The sequence below is a fragment of the Paroedura picta genome, chromosome 7 (genome assembly GCF_049243985.1).
Source record: "Paroedura picta isolate Pp20150507F chromosome 7, Ppicta_v3.0, whole genome shotgun sequence".
Lineage (NCBI taxonomy): Eukaryota > Metazoa > Chordata > Lepidosauria > Squamata > Gekkonidae > Paroedura > Paroedura picta.
The window spans coordinates 87,673,389-87,683,297 of record NC_135375.1 but is presented as its reverse complement, the minus strand read 5'-3'; the positions used below and the strand labels follow the sequence as shown (position 1 = coordinate 87,683,297).

The 9,909-nt window shown below is 44.8% G+C and overlaps 1 protein-coding gene and 1 long non-coding RNA gene across 2 annotated transcripts; one reads left to right on the top strand and one right to left on the bottom strand.

The window, feature by feature from the left end:
- Positions 1-488: 488 nt before the first annotated feature.
- LOC143841845 (thioredoxin-like) lies at positions 489-8,432 on the bottom strand. The gene is made up of 5 exons (XM_077346430.1): positions 8,339-8,432; positions 7,515-7,619; positions 2,110-2,169; positions 1,811-1,876; positions 489-627 (listed from the first exon to the last, which is right to left on the bottom strand). The coding sequence occupies exons 1-5, from the start codon at positions 8,372-8,374 to the stop codon at positions 565-567; spliced, it is 330 nt and encodes a 109-aa protein (XP_077202545.1). The 5' UTR covers positions 8,375-8,432; the 3' UTR covers positions 489-564.
- A 41-nt stretch (positions 8,433-8,473) lies between these two features.
- On the top strand, positions 8,474-9,563 carry LOC143841846 (uncharacterized). The gene is made up of 2 exons (XR_013232893.1): positions 8,474-8,545; positions 9,381-9,563. It is a non-coding gene; the product is annotated as an uncharacterized LOC143841846 (long non-coding RNA).
- The last annotated feature ends 346 nt before the right edge of the window (positions 9,564-9,909 follow it).

Genomic DNA, 9,909 nt, shown 5'->3' with positions numbered 1-9,909 from the left:
TCCCGTAAACACCCTGGTTGCAGCATTCTGTAAAAAGCGATGTTAATAGATGGTTTTTAAGGGCCGTCTCACATACAGCTAGGGGTGCCAATCTCCATGTGGTGGCTGGAGATCCCCTAGTATTACAATTACCTCCTCAGTGTGACAGAGATCAGTTCACTTGGAGAAAATGGTAACTTTGGAAGGTGAATTCTGTGGCATTGTACCCCACTGAAATCCCTCCTCTTCCCAAATCGTGCTTTCCTGGGATTCCACCCCCAAAATGTTCACATAGTTCCCCATAGAAGCTGGCAAGCCGGCATGCACCACATTGAACCATTTAATGCAGAGGTTATTAGGGCTTGCCCCATGGAGGCCAGATCTTTTCTGCCCAGAGAAGTCCACAGCTCTTTACGCAATGCTTGAGCATCGGCTATAGAAGATCGTACATTACCATGAGCTGGTTTCGGGAGGGTCGTAGAGAAATTTAAATAGCAATAGTAACAATACTGATTGATGGACATTTTATTTTTTTCCAGCATTTGTGTACCCTGGGGGGGAGGGGAAGGATGCTTTCTTCAAGGATCACATCAGCTCTCTAATCTTCCTCTCTAGTTTTTTTGCATCCGCACCAGTTATTTCAAAAATCTGACAGAGAAAACAATGGAATTAAACACATGAGAGCAGGTCATCGAAAATCAAAATACACTAAGTCCACAGTCTAAGCTTTTCAGTGATTTAGGGCAGGCGTAGTCAACCTATGGTCCTCCAGATGTCCATGGACTACAATTCCCATGAGCCCCTGCCAGCGAACGCTGGCAGGGGCTCATGGGAATTGTAGTCCATGGACATCTGGAAGACCACAGGTTGACTAACCCTGATTTAGGGGAATAGCTGATATTTTCCTCAAAATAATCACCTTATTTCTAATATATGTTGAGTAGCCTATAGGCATGTGTGTGTTCATCCTTCATATTTTCATAAACAGATATTTAGTAGCATCTTAAAAACCAGTTACCTGTTCCTTTGGGGACTGTGTGAGAGGAGTATTGGCGATAGATGCTGGCTAATACCTGTCCATCCTACCTGCCCTCCCTCAGTTCAAATTGCCGCAAGCCTATCGATATTTCTGTTATCCCACATATAGCTGGTTCAACTCCAGTTTAACCACATTCAGAGGTGGTTTGCCATTGCTGGCCGCTGTCTAGTGACCTTGGACTCCCTTGTTGGTCTCCTATACAAATACTAACCACAGGGCCAACTCTCCTTAGCTTCTGAGATCTAAGCTTCTGCTTTGCTAAAAGCTCATGGTTGCTTTCTTTGGCCTGTTCTGGGGGAGAAGTTACATTACCAATGCTCTTCATAGTAGCAATTTGGCGGTTTTACAGTATCTGATGTTTCCTATACAAATACTAACCAGGGCTTACCCTCCTTAGCTTCTGAGATCTGTCAAGATTGGGTCAAGTCTGTGTCATCCAGATCAGGGCAAATGGAAATTAGAGATACTTATATAAACTTGCAGAGTACTGTGTGGAAAGCTGTCCCAAGCTTATTGCATTTAGCAAAGTGGCTTCCTAGACCCTTCTGAGGGCAAACTATGTCAGTGTGATCAGGAAACAGATTGGTTGGTGAGGTCATCTACCTCCATCCATGCATTGAAGATAGGATTGCTAACTTAAAAAACAAACAAACACCTTTTCTACCCTCAGTTGAGTGAAGAATCAGAATCAAGACAAATCGAGAGAGGAGCGGTAGAGCACCAAGATATTAAAATTACGGTCACATCCTAATAGAATGTAGAACAGCAAGTTGCATTTGGGATCACAAATACCTTCTGTTCTTTCTTGTACAGCTGAAATGTTGGCATGGCGATGATGTTGCAATAGTTAGCCACATCCTAGGCAAGAGAGATCAAATGATAAACCAAAAAGCACACACACAGACCAAGTGATACATGCATACATTCCTCCCCCCCCCACATTAAAAATGATAGTGCTCCCTATAAGCAGAAAAATTGTGTTTTCAAGAATACTTACTTTGCATCATTATTGATGCATCATGTACCTTCGGACAATAACCTATACTAACCAGAGCGGAAGAATAATCTGCTTTCTGCTTTCAGTAGCTTACCTCTGCCACATCCACATCCACAATGCAGAACTGTACGTTTTCATATCGAGCAGCAAATTCCTAAAAGAGCAAATCTGAATGAGTCTATGCCTTGGAATGAATGGCTGGTATGGCCTTAGCCCTTTTCTAGTTTCTAGGCCTTACCAAAGAGAGAGAGATTCAACACTTTAAAGCAGCCCTCAAGGGGCATTCCAAGGACCCCTGTGGTTCTTCAGTAACTTACCAAAAGTTCAGAAGAACAATAATATTGGGCACGATTCCCTCAATTATGGCTACCTACATTTTCTACAACATGCAGCTGCAAGAAAATGTTGAGAGTTTTCTAGGGCACATTTATTTGGACTCATAATAATGTTCCAAAGGTCTGATCACAGCATAAACTCATTGGCCATTTATGCACTGGGAACGTCGCTGCCCCAGCAACTGTGCAGGAACACAAATCGGGGGCAGATGAGGCACACTGGGCCAAATGCTCCTCCATGTCAGTGCAGGAAGAGGTGGGGCAACCTGCCATGACTAAAACTCCAGCCGGCAGCCCGGCATGAAACCTCCAGTGCATAAACGGTCATTGTGCTCTGTAACATGCTTCCCAGAATCCTCTGCTATGTGTTGATCTGTGGCAGTAGCTGATGGGCCAGGGAGACAGATCAAGACGGCTAGCTGTGTCAGCCTGTCTGTAGCAGCAGAAAAGGGTGGGAGTCCAGTAGCACCTTAAAGACTAACTAAAATCATGGCCGGGAGGGGCTAAGCTTTCCTGAGTCACTGCAATATGGAGGTGGGACCTGCTTATAGCTGGAAAAGGGCATGGAGGGAGAGGCTCACTTCTGAAGAAGTGTGCAGTGACTCACAAGAACTCATCCCCTGCTGTATATTTTGCTCTTTAAGGTGCTACTGGACTCTTGCTCTTTTTTACTGAGGGGTCAAAGTAGTCTAAAAATCACTGTTCTTAGAAATTATATCATAGGTTTTCAACACAGACTACCCCGTTGATATTTCCTCTCTTTCACACAATGCCAGATGTTAACAAGTGCAAAAACTCTCTCTTCCTTTACTTCTGACAGATCTCTTTCGTGCACCATTATGGGGCCTGAAACTGAACCGAGGACTTCAAGAGAGGACATGTTGGAGATCCATATAACTACAAATAGCAGTAGGGGTGCCAGCCTCCAGGTGGGACCTGGGGATCCCCCAGAATTACAGCTCATCTCCAGGTAACAGAGAGCAGTACTCCTTCCTGAACCCCATCCCCAGCAGGCTCCACCCCCAACATCTCCAGGTTTTCCCCAACCTGGAGCCTGCAAACCTAAATAGCACCCATTGCACGTCAAGTCCCCCGGCAGCACTGTTAGCTTCCCATTTGTCAGGAAGTGGATGGGAAAATATATGTCGTTCCTATCAGTGCACTATGGGGTGACTTATTTATATGTGGAAGAGAGCAATGGAGGGGGAGAGTCTTAACAGTCTATGCAGCCCTGTGCAGTGGGCAGGATCTGAATGAGGGCTCCACACACCTGCTATTTGAATATGTTTAACAAGAAAGGTATGGCTTAGTTCTTACAGCGGGGAATAAGGTCCCTGAAAGTTGTGCTTTTTATGCAATTAGATTTTAATGCAAGTGTTTCATTAGCCTTTGCCTGGCTAAAACTGTTGCTGAGCAACAAAAGAGAGCAGCTGCAGTGGCTGCTGTCCACAGGGAGCCAATTAGAACAACCGGGAGTGAGAGAGGTGTGTATGTGTGTGTTTGTACGTGTGTGTGTGTGTGTGTGTGTGTGTGTGAGAGAGAGAGAGAGAGAGAGAGAGAGAGACCATTTCGTTCAGGGGTAGTCAAACTGCGGCCCTCCAGATGTCCATGGACTACAATTCCCATGAGCCCCCTGCCAGCATTTGCTGGAGGGCTGCAGTTTGACTACCGCTGGTTTAGTTCATTATCACAATGGAAGGTTCTTCAAAAGGCATTTGTTGATTTGACTGTCTTTTCCTGAGGACAGTTGACTACAGTTGCCAACCTCCTGATGGTGGCTGGAAATCTCCTGGCATTACAACTGACCTTCAGGTGACAGACAGCAGTTCAACTGGAGAAAACAGCTGGAAAGTGAACCCTTTAGCACAAAACAAGTAGAAGGTCCCTCCCCTCCCCACACCCTTTCCTCCTCAGGATCCACCCTCAAAATCTCCAGGTATTCTCCAACCCAAAGCTGGCAACCCTACATTTTTTTCACAGTGCATGTTGAAACAATGGAACCCAACTCACAAGAATGAATCAAATCTCATAGTAATGACATCTCTCAAAGGCACAATGGGTAGAGGAGAGTGTTAACAAATTCATACAGAGGCTAGCAAAGGAAGGGAGACCTCTCGTAATATTGATAATTGTAGAAGAAGAAATGTTGCCTGACCATGCAGAGGTGGGACACAAATTACAATTAAATATGTTTTATAGATGGAGAACTGAGGATAAGGGAATCCCTCCTCTGGTGTACCATGTGCAGCTCTGGAAACTGTATCTCAAAACAGACATTGCTGAGCTTGAACAAGGACAGAGGAGGACAACAAGATGATGATGGGGTAGGAGCACCTTCCCTAGGAGTAAAGGCTGAAGGGTCTAAGAAAGGAGATGACTGGGGAGGTGGGGAGCATGGCAGAGGTTTCTTAGAATTATGCACAAGGTGGAAAGAGTTGACAAAGAGAACTTTTCTTCCTGATCCAAAACAAGTAGAACTCGAGGACATCCAATGAAGCTGATGGGAAGCAGATTCACTGCAGACAAAAAGAAATATTTCTTTACAAAGCAAGTGAATTCAATGGGGGATTCACTGCCAGAAGATGCAGTGATGGCCACAAGCATAAAGGTAAACGTAAAGGTATCCCCTGTGCAAGCACCGAGTCATGTCTGACCCTTGGGGTGACGCCCTCTAGCGTTTTCTTGGCAGACTCAATACAGGGTAGTTTGCCATTCCCTTCCCCAGTCATTACTGTTTTACCCCCCCAGCAAGCTGGGTACTCATTTTACCAAAGGATGGAAGGCTGAGTCAGCTTTGAGCTGGCTGCTGGGATCGAACTCCCAGCCTCATGGTCAGAGCTTCAGACAGCATGTCGGCTGCCTTACCACCCTGCGCCACAAGAGGCCACAGGCATAGGCAGTTTTAAAAGGACAGCTTTATGGGGGCTAGGTCTATCCGTGGCTGCTAGCCTTGGTGACTAAAGGGGGCTTCCACATTCTGAATCCCAGAGCCAGGAAGAAACCTCAGGGGAAAGCTCAGCCTTTGTGCCTGTTGGCTGTCCACTGTGTCAGGAGGCTGCAGTAGATGGACCACTGGTCTGATCCAGCAGAGCTCTTCTTATGTTTTTAGGGAAAAAGTGGCTTCCCAGTGTGATGCTGACCTGCTGGACTTGAACGCAGGTTGGCCAGTCCACCCAGCTGATACACAGAAAATAGCATCCCCACAGCCAGCCCTCTCCACTTCCTTCCACTGCAGGAGGCAGACGATCCTCCAGATTTGCAAGGGGGGTGGGGAGAACTAGCCAGAAGGATGCTGTTTTCAGTGGTGGTCTTGGATCACATGGAAACATGCCATTCCACTCACAATATTTCCACTACAAATGTTGATGTTCACAACAAATTCGAGCAGGCTTCAACAGAAATGGAAATTAGGCATTATTGAATCATACATCAGAGCAAGCAGAACTGTTTGGTTTTCCCCCAGCTGAGCAACAATTTGTTTGCATTATGAACCTGTCTACTTTTATTGCTGTCTTTTAAATCTTTTAGCCAAAATCACCCAAAGGCCTTACTCTTCCATTCATTAATAAACAAACCTCTCATTTTAAGTGCTTTGCTAACAGCTCACAGTTGCATTCTCTGGCCTATTCTGGGGGAGAAGTTACATTACCAATGCTCTCAGTAGCAATTTGGCTGTTTTACAGTATCTGATGTCATTATTGTGGGTCTTCATTAGTCCTTGAGTGCCTGAAGCTGTCAATCACAAGATTCCTTCATACCAGAATATACCACTGAGAACAAGCACAATGGATGGATGTGGACAGAGCTGAGACTAGGTATGGCTCCCGTATTTATTCTGGCAGACCCTCTGCATTTTTAAGCAGCTGCATATCCAGACGTGAATTAAGCAGAGGCATTGTTCCCTATCTTTCTGTTTCTGGCCTATGGTTTGTATTTAAAGATAATCTTAGCTGGTTCATTTCCAGTTTCTTGTATGAACTTTTCTAAACTTGCACAGAATTTTGCTTGCTTTGGAAGAGAGCTTTTTGCTAGCATTTCATTCAGACCAAAATGGGGGTGGCCCAATTGTGGGTCTCCAGATGTCCATGGACTACAATTCCCATGAGCACCTGCTTAAAATGCAGGGGGTCTGCCAGTTAGGCCCCAGCTAGCTCATACATACATACATACATGCATACATGGGTCTTTACAGAGTAACTTTTTAAAAGTCTTGATTTAATGTTTAATTTATATTGTTTGCTTAATCTGCTTGTTTTGATATTGTTTTTAAGCCTGGTGTGGAGTGATCTGCCCTGAGCCTTCCAGGGAAGGGCAGAATACAAGATGATGGCGATGATGATGATTACAATCTAAATTTAGACCAAAGATAGAAATGTACAACCTAGAAGGTGATAGAGGAAGAAACATGAATATGAGGAAATGTACTCAAAACACCTGTCTCAGAGTTTCCCAGTTATTATTCTTTAATTGCTTTCTGCATTTCGCTCTTTAATTTTGGTTTAACTTGCAGGACTTCTAACATTAATTCTGGATTAGAGATTTGTGCCATTTCCTAAATCTTTCATTGCTTTCCAGTCATCTGCTCCCCCCCCCCCACTTCCCTATGCATTGTGAGTATGCACATCTGCATCAAAAGAATACTGCCCTGCTTTCGATGGACACATGCAGATGCACCTGCACATTGGCAAGACATCAGGAGTGAGACAAGCAGAATCTTGAGACACCTCTATTGTTTTGCAAGTAGTGTTTTATTAATGTGCAAGTGCACACTGATGACCAGGGTGCGGGGCGGATGTTTCTGAACAGAAGGAGCTGATAGCTGTAGCTCACTGCCCATGCTCAGGGCTCTGTAGGAAAATGGAGCAACGGAGAATTCTGAAAGTATCATTTCCAATTTTGAAAACAAGGAAGTCCATGTTTGGGGAGAAAGTCAAATGAGGAGGACATCTGTATCTGTAGAAGCTATCTGCTTAGACTTTGTTTTGGTTAGAGATGAGGACCTGGAGACTGAGACAAAGCCTTCAGGAAAGAGGGAGCTGCATGGAGCTGGGGTGGCCTGGGAAGGAGAAGGGGCAAGGGTTATTCTGCATAGCTACTATGGGGATGGCTCTGCATTGTCTCTGCATGTTTTGGAAGGGCCAAGGAGGGCAGTGTTTAGACTTACGTAAACAAAAGGACGAATAATTTTGCAAGGCCCACACCATTTCGCTGAAAAGTCGACAACAACAAGGTCAGGTCCTGCTTTCTTCAGAAAATCCTCAAATTCTCTCTATTCAAAACAAGCACAGAGTCAAATGCAGCTTTCAAAGCACAGAACAGGGATAAATAACCCTTAAGCACTAATTCCAGGACTCTGAGAAGGCTAAACAGCTAGCTAATCAGAAGTCTGCAGCTAAGATCATTCAAGCTCAGAGAAGCCAGTGGAAGCCATCAGAAGTTTCATCAAACGGAGAACCTTTGAGCACCTTTCCTGCTCCTTCCCATTTCCACTATGTATAAGATCTTCCAGGTGTGCGCTTGGATTTCTTTCTCTCGTTATGGAACAAGAAAATTCCTGAGAAACTGGTCCTTGAGGGGAGACAGCTTCACTCTCTCTCATATCATTTTGGAGTTCTCTGTGCTAATTCCATTCACAGCCAGTGGTTTGATGGCTCACAAACTTGTATGCTGTACCTGCTTTGGAAGCTCAACAAGGGATGAAAGACTGTTGAATAATCATTGAAGTTAATGCTGTTTTCTGTGTGCATAACATTTTAAATCAGCAAGTACAATTTCTTGTATGGACTTAACAGCTTGGAAAATACTGGGTACTCCTTTGGGATATCATAAGGGATCCTGACTATAACGAAAGGATTTCATTGAGTTCTACCCATTACCAGACCCAGAAGGGAAATAAATATAGCAAATAAAAACCTACTAGTGATTTGGACAATTTTACTGATGCATATGGGTAGTTCAGGTTTGTTGATTGTGTGCCAAGATACTTACCTTATTTTTAATGTTCTGTATCATTGTGGATATCATCAAAGAGGCTTGCAGGCATTTCCTTTAAAAAAAATCTACCACTATCATCAGAAAATGATTCAGGCCAAATAAGGTTGCCAGGAGCCTTTATGACATAGTAAAAATGTGTCACCTGAGACCTTTTAAAATTCAATCATCATGAACTAGGCTTGCTTTCAGAGATGTCCTTTGGTAAGACTTTCCCTATTTTCTTCCCTGATTCTGCTTCTGTACGGAGCTGGGAGGCTGAAAACAGAATCCTAACTTATGGAGAACTAGCTGTTCAGACTACCCCAGCATTTATCTCTGTGTCAGTGGAAGCTTCAGCAAAAACAGCACCAGCGGCAAGCAACAAAGGAGGCTGGGCACCCCCACTGGCTGTTCTTTTAAGCTCGCTGCCCTGGCCACTGACCCACCCCAAATTGTGCGGCAGATTGCACACCATGAGATCTCTTCCCACTTGGCTCTGGCCGAGAGTTATTTGTCCTTTGTTTGCTGGTGCCCCCCTACCGAGCAATGTCTGCCGCATGCCAAGTGGGGTGAGGGGCAGTGGCCGGATCTATGGCGAATAAGCGAGATGGAGACCCTAGATATGGGAATACGTGAAGATACTTTATACTGAGTCCAAACATCAGTCTATCAAGGTCTGTATTGGCTATCCTGATTGGTAGCTGCTCCAGGAGCTTTCAGGTCAAGGTGCTTCTCATCACTGACTACCTGATCCTTTTAACTGGAGAGCCAGTTTGGTGTAGTGGTTAGGAGTGCGGACTTCTAATCTGGCATGCCAGGTTCTATTCTGCACTCCCCCACATACAACCAGCTGGGTGACCTCGGGCTCGCCATGGCACTGATAAAACTGTTCTGACCGGGCAGTGATATCAGTGCTCTCTCAGCCTCATCAACCTCACAGGGTGTCTGTTGTGGGGAGAGGAATGGGAAGGCGACTGTAAGCCGCTTTGAGCCTCCTTCGGGTAGGGAAAAGCTGCATATAAGAACCAACTCTTCTTCTTCTTCTTCTTAACTGCAGATACAAGATTTTGGTGCCAATAATGTCCATGCAAGACAGATGCTGTACTACTGAGTCCAACTATGAGAGCCCCGCTGAAGACATCAAAGGGAATTGCAGTACATATTGTTGGCAGAGTTTAAATATGCAAAGGGGCAAAGCACCAGCTACTTAAAGAATAAATGGTTTCACTCAGAAAAGAAACCACTGTGTAAAGAGAGAGGAAAGACAGAGAGAGACTCCTGTCTACTGTCCTTCATCCATTCTGTTCTGTTCTGGAGGCAATCAGGGAGGAAATATGTGCAAAGGAGCGGGAAGTCTCCAACTGAGCCAATCAGGATGCTGGAAGAAATTGTTTGAAAAAAACACCAGGCAGTTCTTATTCTTAGTATTCTAAATGCACATCTCCTCTGATCCCCCCTGTGGGATATTCTTCATATGCTACTGGTCTTGCATATTCCAGCACATATGAGCCAGGGAATTTTCATCATGGTCTAGAATCTTCTGAGTCTTGGGCATTAATTGATCTTTGAGCCTTGGAGCCGCTGTC

Bases quoted from the DNA above. Each gene is read 5' to 3' on its own strand.
- LOC143841845 (XM_077346430.1), bottom strand. From the start codon at position 8,374: ATGATATCCACAATGATACAGAACATTAAAAATAAG. The intron at 7,620-8,338 runs GTAAGTATCTTG...TGTTTTGAATAG, and splicing joins TACAGAACATTAAAAATAAG to AGAGAATTTGAGGATTTTCT. The intron at 1,877-2,109 runs GTAAGCTACTGA...TCTCTTGCCTAG, and splicing joins TGGATGTGGATGTGGCAGAG to GATGTGGCTAACTATTGCAA.